A 16,949-nucleotide genomic window follows, 5' to 3' on the forward strand; every position below is an offset into this window, starting at 1 on the left:
TGAGATCAGATCAAGACCCGAGTGGAGATCAAGTTAGATACTTGACTGACCCACCCAGGTGCTGTACAATACGCATAGAGATTCAAGTGCCACGGGTGAGTGCCAGCGGCCTGGGGACCCTATAGGACAAAGGCTGCAGCCCCTGCACAACCTGGTGGCTGTGATGCACGGGACTCACTTATCTGGGAATCGTTTGGGATTGAATAGAGCAATGTAATTACTGGCTGCCCCAGAGAGGGAGAGGATTCCCCTACCCCTGAACCGTTTCTGCTGGTTGGGGCAAATGATTTTACAAATGAGATTTGCCATTGACATCTGCTCTACAAGTGGCAAAATGTCAGAAATGAAGAGAAAGAAATGTTAAGATTCAAGAAAGAAATGATTTATCTGGGAAAACTCCAACACCCACAAATACTCTTAGGGCTGTTACTAAGAGAAACACCAGACTTTCTACAAAGTCTTCTAGATATAATACTTTAAAGAGCTTGGAGGTAGGTCTATTTATTCCATTTCTTAAAGTACAACATATTGTGTTTAATGTATTCTCTCAAGCCTCAGAAATCAATTCAACGACAGTCACTTCTCTTAGACAAAGCAACAACTAAAGCTTTGATCTAGCATCCTTAGCTGTAAAGCAACTCCCACACATTGTCACTTTCACCTTACTTCAGCATCCAGCTCCAGAAAACAGATACTTTTACCAGTAATTTTATGGTTGATAAAGCCACTATCACATCTAATAAAATTATCAAAGATTACTTGGTGTTCTCTAATACCCCCCCCAAAATACAATATGCATATACTATAGTACATATAAGCCTATTTTTTTAAGATTTCATGATTGGGAAAGATTTTAAAATCTTGTATAAAGATAATCATCATGAATATAAATTTTTGCTTAGGTTATATAGAAATACCAATGAGAAGATTTCTTATCTAAATACCTGGACAAACTGGCATTTACTGCATATCAATCCTTAATGTTTTCAGAGAGTTGTCAATATTTTTAAAAATCAAAATTTTTTTTAAACTTTTTAAAAAAGATTTTATTTTTTGTCTGAGAGAGAGGAAGAGAGAGAGAGAGAGAGAGAAAGCGCACAAACAGTGGGAGCAGCAGGAAGAAAGAGAAACAGGCTCCTTGCTGAGCAAGGAGCCAGATGTGGGACTTGATCCCAGGACCCTGGGATCATGACCTGAGCTGAAGGCAGATGCTTAACTGACTTAGCCACTCAGAGTCCCTAAAAGACAAATTTTTTTTTTTTAAAGATTTAATTTATTTATTTGACAGACAGAGATCACAAGTAGGCAGAGAGGCAGGCAGAGAGAGAGGAAGGGAAGCAGGTTCCCTGCTGAGCAGAGAGCCCGATGCGGGGCTCGATCCCAGGACCCTGGGATCATGACCTGAGCCGAAAGCAGAGGCTTTAACCCACTGAGCCACCCAGGCACCCCCCTAAAAGACAAATTTTGAAAAAGTTTTACCTTCATGTGATATTTCAAAGGATCCAGAAGATTAAACTTTACATTGCACTTTGGACAGGATCTTAAAAAAGGTGTTCCAGTTTTATAGTGAGCAGATGATGTATTTGTACCTAAAATAGATTAAAAATTTTCAGGACTCAAATTCTTTTTTAAACATTAAACAACCAGTAATAGACGTTTAAAAATTCAACACAATTTCTAAAATTTATGTATAAATAATATAATTTCTATTTTATATGCCAGATTTATATTTACCTTTTGATATCATAACATGGGAAGATGTCACTGGAGGAGAGTTACTTAGAGACAATGAAGCACAAGGACTTATATCAGAAACACTTTCACTGGTCTTTGGCTTTTTTGGAGTAACACTGTTTACTTTAGAAGCAGAAGAACGTTTTAATATAGGCAGAGTTTCATCTATACCTAAAATAATAGTGGGAAAAATATTTGTAAATACTTTAGTATAGAACACTGCCTACAAATGCTACTAAAATGGCTTTATATTTGAATTTAAGTAAAAACACCTTGAAGCTAAATTAAAGATAATATAATTGAATTATATCATATAAATGACAAAGAATGATCAAAATCTGTATGATCACAAAAGAAAAATTTATATAGTCAGACTATAATTTTTTTCTATTTTGGTTTGGTAAATGTATATAAATTTGTTAGTAAACAATTTAAACATTAAAAAGCCTTATGTACCTCTGTCCAATTATTGAAATATAACAAATTTACTCATATACAAACAGCAATTGCTTTGGTTATGGGTATTATGATTTGATTATGGGATTAATAGGTAGAAAAACTGTACAAACAGCTATTATGAACTACATATATTTGAACAACTCACGGAATAAACTTTTTATACAAGAAAATTCTAAAAATACTTTGAAATAATATATAAATAGGTATAAAAGAAGTCAGACCAAAAGAATCTGAAGCAAAAGAAGAAAAAAAAAATGAAAACACAGAATGTTCCAAGCTCAGTTCCCACAAATGAATTTACCTTTAGATGCTTAAATACATTTAGGCTTGGAAACAAAACAACCTTTGTTCTAAAAATTCAGAGAAACCCTTTAAGATACTTAAAAAACTAAGATGTCTAATGGAAAACTCTGAGTTGGTTCTTTTTCCATTTACTAACAATCTGATGGGTTTAAATTATCCATTTATTTCCTATGAACCAAGTACAAACAACTAATCTTGAATAATACCTTGCTCGTTCATATGAAAAGTCTTAAGTTAGTATAATGGTATTCAAACTATATTCCCCTGAGGCTAATGGTTTTGCCTTAGGGAATTTACTAAGCATGTCAGATAGAAAAGCTCTCCTTTTACCTTTTTTAAAAAATTAGATTTTTACGTAAAATTTTGTTTGAAGAGATTTCATTACTAAAGATAGTTCTGAGTTTGAAAACCATCACCTTAAAGGCTAAGGTATCATGTAATTCAGGGCATCTGCAAAACAAGTGGGGCTATTTAGGCTAAAACCAGACACAGCACAAGTCCTTTCGAAAATAACATAAAATTGTACTTTGTGATAAAGATTCCAAAACTGCACATCATATTTCAATGCTCCCAACTGTACATTAATAGGAAAAGCCGTAGAATAGAGAAATACATAGAAAAGGAGAGCACTGCATTGGTGGACTCCTCTATCAAATTTGTGGGTCATTCTTTTGAGTTAACAGAAATGATTTTTTTCCATCTTCTAGCACATGGTTACTGACAGCTATACTACAGGCACTTGGGACTGTGATCTGTATCATCACTAACATTTTTCTCAGATGCTTAGGTTACTTAAACAACCAGTAAGTGCTGGTATTTTGGCAACTAGTTCTCTAGCAGGCTGTATCATAAAATAGACTGTTTTGTATATAATTCTTTTAAGTATGAGTAAATCTCCAAGTTAAATGAAATCACTCTAAGCTCAATAGTTTTAAATTCTAATCCTTTAACTTGTTTATTTCTATTGCCTCTGGCTTGTGCTGTTCACTATCTTCAACAGTGCCAATAAAAATCCTATTCTCATTCCTCAAAATCAAGTTCCAATCCAAACTTCTCCAAGAACCTTCTGTCATCATCTTTGACAGGAGTCTATTAATCATGCTTCTGAACACATAATACATATTATCATTCATAATTATCATTCTAAGAACTGTTTATTGTCAAGTCCTTTAAAGGTTTAAGGCATTTTTCATTTCTCACTTATCTCCTTTGAGCCTCAAAAAAGGCCTGAGGTAAGTAGAGCAAGAATTAAAATTGTATCTCCAAATGGTGACTTCAGGTCTGGAGAATGAATGTATTATCTGAGAAAGATAAAAGTCTGTATTTCAATAAAATGAGAAAATTGAAGTGTAAAGAGTGACTCGATAAAGGCCACAAAAATCTTTAGGATACAGGCTCAAACCCACACCTTCCTAATTGACTACAACGCTATTTCCCATCAAGGCAAAGTTCTACTTCCTGCAATACAACTTACAGAGAGAGGAGGCATCACTGTCTTTACCCCCTAGAATCTTTAAGAATTCAGAGTTTTTCTCTGAATAAAGACCCATGTACATTATAAAATCAGATTTCAGACAACTATTTTACCTCATTTATTCGGGCTCTTGGTTATTTTACTAATTAGATAAATGACAATTAGGTGATTAACAGACCACATGTTATCAAAATGGGAAAATATTTTTGGCAAACATATTACTATAATTTTTTTCTATTTTGGTTTGGTAAATGTATATAAATTTGTTAGTAAACAATTTAAACATTAAAAAGCCTTATGTACCTCTGTCCAATTATTGAAATATAACAAATTTACTCATATACAAACAGCAATTGCTTTGATTATGGGGAATTTCTCAACTAAATAAAATTCTTTCATGATATACTAATTTATTTCGAGTTAATGAAGAACTTTGTTATTGTATACAAAGAATTGTAGTTCTTCAATTGAAAACTCACATTATTCCTTCAATGGGTATTTACTAAGTACTTACTGTGCACAAATCACCATTTTTGTAATACTCCCACTCTTTTTTAAAATTCCCTCTTTTTATAATAATACTCTATAATCATATTTAACTATCCATATCGACATCATTTATTTGGAAAGAAAGACACCAGCCTATTAAAAAAAATCAACTATAACCATGTACTTTTTCTCATACTAATGGCCTTCTAAATGATTAATACTTTTTTTTTATATGATAGTATTAGGTCATTAGGAGACTTCCTGGACTCACAGAAATTATATTAAGATTTTTCAGCCCATGGCTGGTTCCAAGTGAGAATGAGCTAAAAAAATACATGTTAGCTAACTTAATAGAAAGAAATACAATATTCTATTATTAAATACAAATTTATAAAAAAGAAATCACACAAGAAATGCATTCAGGGAGTGTTAGCTTCTATTTTATGGTATATAAAAGACTTAATATGAAGGTATGGGTTTCAAAACATAAATTCATTCCACATCTATATTCATCAAGTTTCTTTTTAGTATATTCAAAAAAAGTGCTAAGCCAAACCTTCGATATAAATTGTTGATCCCTCTTGGGACAGTGGAATCGTATCCTGGGTCAAGTCAAATAGTAACTCTGAAGAATCATCCGATTCAACTTGTGATGAATTCTTTGTAAAATCCTGTAAAAAGTTATAATTACTTTGTTTCATAAGCTTGTAGAAAAGTAAATTAAATGTATGACAATACTATAAACACCTTAATAATTCAATTACTAATAAGCTATAAAACACTAAGATAATTATTATTCTGTTTAAGTTAGCATTTAGTGGGTAAGGGTTATATGGGAACTCTCTGGATTACTTCTGCAATTTTTCTATAAATCTGAAATTAGTTTGAAATTAAAAATTAATATTACAAAATAATGACAATATTATTGGCAAAGTAGACATGTTTTGGTACAACTTTTCCGCAAGAAAATTTTGGCAATATCTATCAAGGGCTTTAAAAAGTTCATATCCTTTGACCCAAATATTCCACTTACATGAATTTATACTAAGGAAGTGAAAATATTTAATGAGCATTATTTATAACAAAAAACAACAACCTGTATGTCCAACAATGGAGGAATGGTTAAATAAATGATAGGCTATAATGCAACATCATGCTTTTGAAAACTAACCAAAAACAAAGAAAAATGTTTCCAATATGAAGTTCAGTGAAAAAAGAGGAGCTCATATCTGTGTACAAAATGTAATTCTGATTGATATATTCTTATATACCACACTAACCACCTGTAAAAAACAAAATCAAAGTACAGTATGTATTGTCTTCTGTTTCCTTTCTAACTACCACCCCTATACACAGTACCTTTATAATAGGAATATAAGAGTCTTGCTTGCATGTTTTGTGCTTACAAGTTGAAAAAAATCAGGTTTTAAGAATTTTACTTTGTTATTAAGTTTTCTGTTTACTTGAGCTTAGTAAGAAGTTATGGAGGCAGATATTTAACTGAACCAAACCATTCCACTCCTAGAATTTGAGCACTACAGGCAGATTTCTGCATTCGAGCCTTAACATGTATTATATAAAATGGCTATGACTCAATGATGACTTTATGACTTAACTGTAACCAAGCATAATCTTCTTCAAGGTAAGTATTTTCTCCAAATATTTGCACTTACAAATGAAAAAATTCACTAGCAAGTCTCCAAATAGTTCTTTCACAGAAGTTCCTCCAAATAAAGTTAATATTTATTTTTTTCTAAAGATTTTATTTACTTGAGAGAGAATGAGAGAGAGAGAGAGAATGGGAGGAGGGAGGGTCAGAAGGAGAAGCAGACTCCCTGCTGAGCAGGGAGACGATGAAGGACTCCATCCTGAGACTCCAGGATCATGACCGAGCCGAAGGCAGTTGCTTAACCAACTGAACCACCCAGGCACCCCTAAAATTAATACTTTAAACCTTTTCCAAGGTAACTCTGGCCAATTAAGTACCATCATTTCATAGAGCAGACATATTAGTCAACAAATAAGTTATTAAAATAATTTTCCAATTGGGAATTTTTTATATCATAAAATAGTTCAGAAAGATACCAAATACAACAGTGAGGTACGAGAGGCAATAGAATGGGATTTATTTATTTAACTTTGGAACCTTGGGCCAGTCACTTCTGAGATTCAAGTTTTCGCCTTTCCAACCGAAATAATAACTGCCAATTATTGTCTATTTAAAATGTAGTTGACTCTTTTAGTCCATGTATCATATCAGGTAGTTATCACAACAGTACTAATAGGCCTAATACTATCTCCCACCTTATAAATAGGTAAACTAAAGTTCAGTTTAGTTAAGTAAGGTTCCCAATACAACCCAGCTTGTTATGAAGCTGGAATTAGAACCGAGGTTGCCGTGATTATAAATCCTGTGCCCTTGGGGCACCTGGGTGGTGCCATCAGTTAAGCATCCACTCATCTTTTTTTTTCCTAAGTAGGCTCCATACTGGGTAGGGAGATCATGACCAGAGCCAAAACCAAGAGCCGGAAGCTTAACTGACTGAGTCACTCAGGCAACCCAGGTGTCCACCTGACTCTTGATCTCAGCTTAGATCTTGATCTCAGGGTCCTGAGTTTAAGTCCTGTGGGTATGGAGCCTACTTAAAAACAAAACAAAACAAAACAAAAAACCCTGTGCCCTTAAGCTATAACACACTGACATAAAAAGGAATAATAATTATCTTCTAGACTGCCCCAAAGAGTCGTGGTAAAGAGAAGAAAAGGGAATTTTCTCTGAAAAATGTAAGTGTTATGTAGGATTCTCAATTTATTTGAAAATATAGATCCATCATCCTCCACCCTGGCTCACATGAGAATCACCTAGAGAGTTAAAAAAAAAAAAAAACTATCATACCCAGGCCTCAACCCAGATCAAATGACAAAAACTGTTTTTTAAAGCTTCCTAGGTTTGGGAAACTGATTGAGGAGCTTTGATTAAACAATCATGCCCAGAAAAACAAAACATTCTGAGTTTGAATGAGCTCTAGTTCCTAAATTTTTTAATATGAAAGGTACCACTCCCTCCATTGTTCTCCTTCCCTAGTTCCAAGGTAGGAATAATTTTCATCTATCTCTATGTAAATAATTATGTTCCCCCTTTTTTATGTTTTTCTTTTTTTTTAAAAGATTTTATTTATTTATTTGACAGACAGAGATCACAAGTAGGCAGAGAGGCAGGCAGAGTGAGAGAGAGAGAGGAGGAAGCAGGCTCCCCGCAGAGCAGAGAGCCCGATGCAATGTGGGGCTTGATCCCAGGACCCTGGGATCATGACCTGAGCTGAAGGCAGAGGCTTTAACCCACTGAGCCACCTAGGCGCCCCTGTTTTTGCTTTTCTTTTTTTTTTTTAAACATTTTATTTATTTATTTGACAGACAGAGATCACAAGTAGGCAGAGAGGCAGGCAGAGAGAGAGAGGAGGAAGCAGGCTCCCGCAGAGCAGAGAGCCCAATGTGGAGCTCGATCCCAGAACCCTGGGATCATGACCTGAGCTGAAGGCAGAGGCTTTAACCCACTGAGCCACCCAGGCACCCCTGTTTTTGCTTTTCTTAAATGCCAAACAGCTTATGATAGCATGAGAAACCAATGAATCAGTCTGATTCCAGTTAGAATAAAATAATTTTAGTATTTCTGGCAGCCTGCCATTATCAGGTACACCTATTAAGTTTTTATTAAAAACAGTCCATGGTTGCTTAGAGGATCCGAATTTGAGAGCCAGTGGTTTGGATAAAGATTCTCATTTTAAAAATGCAGGAAGTGAGGCCCACTGAGGATTTATAACAATGCTTTAGCTAGGAATAGACGGAATCAACACTCAATTCTTTCATCTTCAATCTAGATTTCTTGGACTACTACTGCAGGACTCAAATTACTATTAATTCTTTCAGAATGTAGATACAAGTTTTCCAAATATCTAATTTTTAAAAGAGTTTTTATTTTATTTTTTAAAAGATTTTATCCATTTGACAGAGAGAGAGACACAGCACAAGCAGGCAGAGCAGCAGGCAGAGCAGCAGGCAGAGGGAGAGAGAGAAGCAGGCTCCCACAGAGCAGGGAGCTTGATGCGGGGCTTGATCCCAGAATGCTGGGATCATGACCTTAGCTGAAAGCAGAAGCTCAACCGACTGAGCCATACAGGTGCCCCTATAATTTATAAAAAGGTTGTATTTAAAGCCCCAATGTGGGGCTCAAATGCACGACTCTGAGATGAAAAGTCACATGCTTCTCCAAATGAGCCAGCCAGGTACCCCACAAAAATCTAATTTTTGCTTGAAAGCTCAAATCTTATCATTGGGAAGAATACAATCATTTTTTTAAAAAAAGATTTTATTTATTTATTTGACAGACAGAGATCACAAGTAGGCAGAGAGGCAGGCAGAGAGAGGGGGAAGCAGGCTCCCTGCTGAGCAGAGAGCCTGACATGGGGCTTGACCCCAGGACCCTGGGACCACGATCTGAGCCGAAGGCAGAGGCTTTAACCCACTGAGCCACCCAGGTGCCCCCATTTTTTTTTTCTATGACAGACATGCTTTGTACATTTTTAAGCACGAAAAACTGCATGGTAGATTCTAAAGGTGGCCCCCATGACTCCCTCCCGATATTTACACCTTTGTGTAATCTGTCCTTGGGTGTGGGTGGAACCTGTGATTGCTTTTGACCAACAGAATATGGCAAATGGGACAGAATGTACATGATTATGTTATATAGCCCATTTTGCTGAGGATTCACTTTCCCTTGCTGGCTTTGAAGCTGCAATCAGTCATGTTAGGAAGGCTTATGTGGCAAAGAACTAAGGGCATTCTCTGGCTGACAGCAGCAAGAAACTCATGCCCTCAGTCGGACAACCCATAGAGAACTGGGTATTGCCAATGACCATGATATAGCAGCTCTGGCTGACACCTTGATTGCAGCCTTGTAAGATCTTGAAGCAGAGGACCCAGTAAAGCCATGACCTGACTCCTAACAGGAACCACGAGATAAGGGTATATTGCTTCAAGCTGCTAAGTTTTTGATACTATTGTTATGTAGCAATAATTTTTTGAAAATATTTTATTTATTTACTTGAAAGAGAGAGAGAGAGCGCGAGAGAGAACAGCAGGAGCTGGAAGGAGAGGGAGAAGCAGGCTCCCAGCTGAGCAAGGAGCCCAATGCGGGACTCGATCCTGGGACCCTGGGATCATGACCTGAGCAGAAGGCAGATGCTAAACTGACTGAGCCACTCAGGTGCCCCGATTGTTTAGCAATAATTAACACATGGTGCTCTGTCGACCATCCATTCAAGCAAAAATGGCATTCTATTAAAAAAAGCAGCTAGTTCAGTTTGCAATTCAAGTAGTTTTCCTCAAGAAAACCTTCATACTATACATACAGAAATCTTTTATGCATATTATCCACTTCATCACATAGAGTATTTAAAAAAAAGTGTATTTGCCAAGGATTGAGAGTTAATAAAATTAGTAACAATTTATTACTTTTTCAAGGTTATTCTCAAGTGAAAGTGAAATTTTTCTACTGTGAGTGCTTGATGGTCACTAATACAAAAACTACTAGTACCGTCTGGTGACACTGCCTTCATTCATATTAAGGGACCAGCAGTTTTACCCTCTACTGCTTTTGCATCATCAGTGCAAATGCTGACAGAGTGAAGAGAGGAAACGTATCAGTTTATCACAAGTTTTAACTTCACGAATCCCTTAAAGGGTCTCAGGGAACCCCAATGATCTATAACTATAACGTTGCTCTAAGGCAGTGTTTCTATGTACAGCAATGCTTAAATTAAATTATGAACAGATACATGTATGCATATTTAAAAACCTCTGGGCTGGGGCACCTGGGTGGCTCAGTTGGTTAAGCATCTGACTTTGGCCCAGGTCATAATCTCAGGTCTTTGGATCGAGCCCTGCATCATCTGCTTTTCTCTCTCCTTTGCCCCTCCCCCTGATTATGTCCTGTCTCTCTCAAAAAAAATAAATAAAAACTTAAAAAAATAAAATAAAACTTCCAGGCTAACCTGGACTGAAATACCAGATCCAACTTTTATTTACCAGTTATATGGCCTTGAGTGAATTATTTAGCCTGAGTCTCAGTTTCCTTAACTATAACATGGGGATAATAACTGTGCCTACCTCATAGAGAAATAATACGAATGAAATGATATTAATTTACATACAACATTTAGAATAAAGACTTACCCACAATAATAGAATAACAAATGTTAAATATTATCATTAACTATTACTGCTGTTAAAAGTTTTAAAGCTGGGACGCCTGGGTGGTTCAGTGGGTTAAAGCCTCTTTGCCTTAGGCTCAGGTCATGATACCAGGGTCCTGGGATCGAGCCCTGCATCAGGCTCTCTGCTCAGCAGGGAGCCTGCTTCCCTTCCTCTCTCTCTCTGCCTGCCTCTGCCTACTTGTGATCCCTGTCTGTCAAATAAATAAAATCTTTAAAAAAAAAGTTTTAAAAGCTAAGCCATGAAACTATGTTTTCAGAGTAAACAGCAACAATGACCTCAAAACAATCTTCCCCAATAAGAATACCTGGTTCTGTTTACTCTCTTAAGAATTTTGCCATTATGCAACATTCATTACTGATAATGTTTTTACTCACCTTTAGACAGTCTAGTTTTCAATATTATACCTATTTAAGCATATAACCTGATACACTGAAAAGTTGGTTAGTTCCTACAGTTATTACTTTGGGTTTGGGTTGAGCTGTCATAAAGATAGTGACATTTTCAGACTGTGATTGTGATCGTGCTTCTAACGGAATGCTGACTAGTCCACAATTCTAACTGGGTGTTGTAATATCCAATGCATCCCTGAGCTAATTGTGTAGTTTCAGAAACACTTACAGGTTTAGACACGTTCTGAACAATAACAGAGTTCTGTGAAGACTTAGATTCAGGATGAAATCTAGGCAAGGCAGCCACTGGATTTGATGTTGGATCTTTATAGTGTTGACTTGTAGGCTTGAATGGATCAGTAACACCTGCATTTTAAAATTACACAACATATTGAGTATTTTTCTATACAACCAATTTTGTTAAAATGTTTCACTTTAAAATTAAAATGGTATAATACTATACCTTGAGTGACTGTCTCATTCTTTATTCCCTTTGAAGATGAGCTGGGGTTACCTCTGTTCAAAATATCTATAAAAATATGTTTATTTTAAAACTCATTATTTTAATTAAGTGTAAATTAAAATAATAAAAAACTTTCCAAAAATATATCCACATACAACTAATAATTTAAGTATATTTCTTTCTCTTAATGGTGACCCCAGATCAAACCCTTCCCTAATTCCCATGCTACATTCATACCCCTAAAAGTCTGGAAGTTTCATTATGGATAAGCTGGTCACATTATCTGTACCACTCCTCTAGAGTTCTGAGAGGAACACTATTGAAGACTGCAGACTAAATTTAATCTAGAGTTTACCAGAGTATCTCAAATCTACTACTATACCAAAAGTCAATCTGAGCCTGACATGACCCTATGAATCAGTGCTCACTCCTATAGCCATGTCAACCCATAACTTCTGGGTTATTGAGGAATCAAATAAAAATTTGGAAGAGTAGAGATTCGCCTAAAATTGCTAATCAGGAAAAGGTACAAACATTTAAAAAATCCCATAAAACCTCAAAAAAATTTCCTTTAACCCCTCCTGATAGAAAAGAAACAGATCTCATAGAATAATTCTATAAAGTAAAGGGTCACACAAAAGTAGGGTTGTTTTATGATAATGGAAATTCAATTCTCTAAGACGAGGCACTACAGAAGTTTTCTAGGAGAAAAATCTGCTCAAACAACTTGATATTGTTTTCATTCAGAGTTTACAGTATTTACTCAAGCCATTAAAGAGTTAAACCTATAGTACTTTTTGGTGACTGTAGTCACTACACTGTAGACTGTTGGTGACTGTAGTCACAACACTACAAGCTGAAATATTTAGCTCATGTTCCATATGACAAAAGAATTTTATGGCTCACACATAAAACAGCAATAAAATCACATAGATTTTGAGTTCATTTAGAAAAGAAATTTCACTGGGGTCAACTTTCTTTTTATAGAATCACTTAAAACTAATACACATTATTCCAGTTGAGTACTGTTAGCCATTATCTGCAGTTGACATAAACCCAACTTGAATTGCCATGCTTTCAATAAGATGATCTGAATAATAATTTTCAAATATCACAATATTTTGGGATAAAAATAATCACAGTAAATAAGAAACAATAATTATAATATTCTATTCCACTATCAGCAACAAACATGCCAACATATTTACCTCATTTTATAACTTAAGTGACATTCCACTTAGCACCTCTCAGTTTGCCACAGGAAATGATATTGAGAATTAAATTATTCTAGCTCTGATAAAACTGAACAGAAGTGCTATCTGAAGTTTAGAGTTAAGAGATGCAAGAACAGGGCTTTCAAGAAATTAAAAACTCATCTCTTAACCACAATATGATGCACTGCCATGGTAGGTAAGAAAACACTGGTATGCTAGGTACATTCTTTGCTAAATTCTCCTGGCTTAAAAGAAGTAAATATAATGAAAAGGAATCTATCTCCTCTTTCTCTGCTGAAATTCAGTATGTTGTTCCTTTGCAGAAGAATCTAACAATCTACACAATTACTGGACATGTTCTGCTAGAAAGGTAGTACAGTGTAAAACACTACAAGTAGTGTAAGACACTACATTTACATTAAGTGTAAAATGTGCACTTTGCACATTTTTATTAGACATTTTTTAAAATATTTTATTTATTTATTTGTCAGAGAGAGAGAGGGAGAGAGAGCGAGCACAGGCAGACAGAATGGCAGGCAGAGGTAGAGGGAGAAGCAGGCTCCCCGCCAAGCAAGGAGCCCGATGTGGGACTCGATCCCAGGACCTGAGCCGAAGGCAGCTGCTTAACCAACTGAGCTACCCAGGCATCCCTTTATTAGACATTTTAACAAGTGTCATCAATATCATCAATATTATCACAATGGCAATTCTAACTCTAACTGAAATCTAACAATCTACAAAATTACTGGACATGTTCTGCCTGAAAGCCATGAGGATTTAGTGTGCTAACTGCCTGCGTTGTACAAGTACAGTGGCTAAAGACCAGACCCTCCTTGCTTCGTGAATATAATCAGGAGTCGTTGGAAGATGGGTGTGGCCAGAAACTATACCCCATGTTGGTACATATACTAGAGACTGTATAATCATGCAGTGCCTGTTCATTTTGTAGCCACGATTCAAGGTGACACTGTGATGAGGCAGTTGCCTGGATGTGAGAACCCCCATCAGAGACTAACACAAGCCAATTTACTGTTCTAGTATTTTAAGCAAAGCATTCCAAACATTTCCTTTTCTAGGTGTGTTTGGGCTTAAGGAAGAAAAACAAAAATTAACAAACAGGTGAATAGGCTACTTAGCTCTCCTAAAACTTAAGATTTCCAATTTCAGAAGGCCTATAATGCTGATATGGTAATCTTAACCTTTAGTTAACTTAGTTAACATTTCCCTTTTCTCTCAAATGATATTTTAACCTCTCACTTTACTCAAGTCCCCAACCACATCCTCCCTGCGATTCTCACAAATTCTTACTGACCTATATGCTCCAACTCCTTGCAGAATAACAAGGACATATAAGACGGCTCACAGGTTTTTCTATTAGAAACAGCAACTTACAAAACTTTACTTGGCTAAAATAAATGCTTACTTGAAATGGCTGGTTTTGAACTTGATATCTCTCCAACAAAAATCAGCTCATCATCATCATCATCTTCATCCAGAATTTCTTCTACTTTTTTCTGCCATGGTTCCAGCTCTTCTTCTTCACATTCCATAAAGAGTTCTGCCATTTTTGAGTTATCTAATTTCCGAAAGAAGAGAAACCCACCTTATTTTTTTTTAATTATTTTTAAAGATTTTATTTATTTATTTGACAGAGAGAGATCACAAGTAGGCAGAGAGACAGGCAGAGAGAGAGAGAAGAGGAAGCAGGCTCCCCCCCGATACGGGGCTCGATCCCAGGACCCTGGAATCATGACCTGAGCTGAAGGCAGAGGCTTTAACCCACTGAGCCACCCAGGCGCCCCTCCACCTTATTTTTTTAAAATAACTTTTTTGCAATGCATAGTATGATATTTAAGATATACTTTAATAATCTTAATTTTAATTACTGAATTGATATTTGCAATCAGCACATGGTAGCAAAAGTAAGAAACTCAACTCAATCTCTAAGATCTAAACTAGTACAATTAAGCTAGCTGGCTAAGTAAGAGACAACAGTAGTTATTAGTAGTTGCCAATAAATTTTAAGAATAACCAAATCCAATAAAAATTTGAAACATAAAAAAAGAATAATCAAGCCAAGGAAAGAATACTCAATGGGAAAAAGACAGTCTCCTCAACAAATGGTGTTGGGAAAACTGGACAGCAATATGCAAAAGAATGAAACTGGACCACTTTCTTTTTTTAAAAAGATTGTATTTATTTATTTGACAGAGACAAAGAGAGAGAGCACAGACAGGGAGAATAAGAGGAGAAGCAGGCTCCCTGCTGAGCATGGAGCCAATACAGGGTTCGATCCCAGGTCCCTGGGATAACAACCTGAGCTGAAAGCAGCTGCTTAACTGACTGAGCCACCCAGGCACCCCAGAACCTGCACCACTTTCTTACACCACACACCATTCAAAATGGATGAAAGATGTGAGACAGGAGGCCATTAAAATTCTAGAGGAGAGCACAGTAATATCTTTGACATCAGCTGTAGCAATTTCTTACTAGATATATCTCCTGAGGCAAGGGAAACAAAAGCAAAAATAAAATACTGGGATGTCATCAAATTAAAAGCTTCTACAGGGTAAAGGAAACAACAAAACTAAAAGGCAACTATAGAATGGGAGAAGATATTTGCAAATGAAATATTAATAAAGGGTTAGTATGCAAAATCTATAAAAAACCAGTAAGACCCAAAAAACGATCCAATTAAAAAATGGACAAAAGATATGAATAGATGGGTGCCTGGGTGGCTCAGTCAGTTAAGTGTCTGCCTTCGGCGCAGGTAATGTTCCCAGGGTCCTGGAATTGAGCTCTACATTGGGCTCTCTCCTCAGCAGGGAGCCTGCTTCTCCCTCTTCCTCTGCCTGCTGCTTTGCCTACTTGTGTTCCCTATCAAATAAATAAAATCTTTAAAAAAGACATAGATATTTTTCCAAAGAAGACATACACAGAAGGCCAACAGACACACAAAATATGCTCAACATTACTGATCATTTAAGAAATACAAATGAAAACTACAATGAGATATCATCTCACGCCTGTCAGAGGGCTAAAATCAAGAACACAAGAAACAACAGGTGTTGGTGAGGATGTTGAGAAAGGGTAACCTTCCTGCACTGTTGGTGGGAATGCAAACTGGTGCAGCCACTCTGGAAAACAGTATGGAGTTTCCTCAAAAGTTAAAAATAGAACTACTCCATGATCCAGCAGTTGCACTACTAGGTATTTACCCAAAGGATATAAAAATACTAATTCAAAAGAATACATGCACCCATATGTTTATAGCAGCTTATCTACAAGAGCCAAATTATGGAGGCAGCCCAGATGTCCATCGACTGATGAATGGATAAAGAAAAGGTGGTATATGTATACAATGGAATATTACTCAGCCATAAAAAGAATTGAATCTTGCCATTTGCAACAAAGTGGATGGAGCTAGAGAGTATTATGATAAGTGAAATAAGTCAGAGAAAGACAAACACCATATGATTTCACTTACATGTAGAATTTGAGAAGCAAAACAAATGAGCATAGGGGGAAAAAAAGAGAGAGAAGCAAACCAAGAAACAGACTCCTAACTATAGAGAACAAATTGAGGGCTCGCAGAGCTGGGGGCAGGAAATGATGGTTGAAATAGGTGATGGGGATTAAGGAGTACACTTGTGATGAGCACCAGGTGTTTTGTCGAAGTGCTGAATCCCTATATTATAAACCTGAAACTAATATGACATTGTATATTAACTGGAATTCAAATAAAAACTTAAAAAAGAATAAATAAATCCAATCAAAAGGAGTTTCAATTTTATGAGCAGAATATGATTATATCTATTAAAGGATTGTACCTAACTGTAACTGAAAAACCCATAAACTTTTACAGTAACAAAAAGGAGATAAGCTAAGAGGCAACAGGTTGGAGATACATTAGAAAAACTGAACTAGATCATAAACACCAGGCACAGAGCAAAGCAGGGATGAAGTGCAAGAATGAAAATAGGGGACTTAAGTGAGGCTTTTTCCATCCCAGGAAGATTAGACATTTCTTACCTGAAGAAACTAAGCAAAGAACATACTGTGAATATCACCAGCCTATTAGTGCTGACCAAGCACTCAGAGTAGCGAGGAAGCATTTCAGTGCTTCCTAAATAAATATGGATAGACAACCA

General features: G+C 36.1%; 1 protein-coding gene across 3 annotated transcripts in view; it reads right to left on the minus strand.

Annotated features, from left to right (window-relative positions):
* Positions 1-16,949, minus strand: part of ZNF280C (zinc finger protein 280C) — a 67,714-nt gene that overhangs the window by 36,504 nt on the left and 14,261 nt on the right. For all 3 annotated transcript variants that reach the window (XM_032843389.1, XM_032843388.1, XM_032843390.1), the window contains exons 4-9: positions 14,222-14,374; positions 11,585-11,650; positions 11,351-11,487; positions 5,016-5,130; positions 1,735-1,905; positions 1,480-1,589 (exon numbers count right to left, since the gene is read on the minus strand). In XM_032843389.1, coding sequence (XP_032699280.1) covers positions 1,480-1,589; positions 1,735-1,905; positions 5,016-5,130; positions 11,351-11,487; positions 11,585-11,650; positions 14,222-14,374 — 752 coding nt within the window. The remainder of the gene's footprint in view (positions 1-1,479; positions 1,590-1,734; positions 1,906-5,015; positions 5,131-11,350; positions 11,488-11,584; positions 11,651-14,221; positions 14,375-16,949) is intronic.

The sequence above is a fragment of the Lontra canadensis genome, unplaced genomic scaffold, assembly GCF_010015895.1.
Source record: "Lontra canadensis isolate GAN:19392208 unplaced genomic scaffold, GSC_riverotter_1.0 scaffold138, whole genome shotgun sequence".
NCBI classification, from domain to species: domain Eukaryota; kingdom Metazoa; phylum Chordata; class Mammalia; order Carnivora; family Mustelidae; genus Lontra; species Lontra canadensis.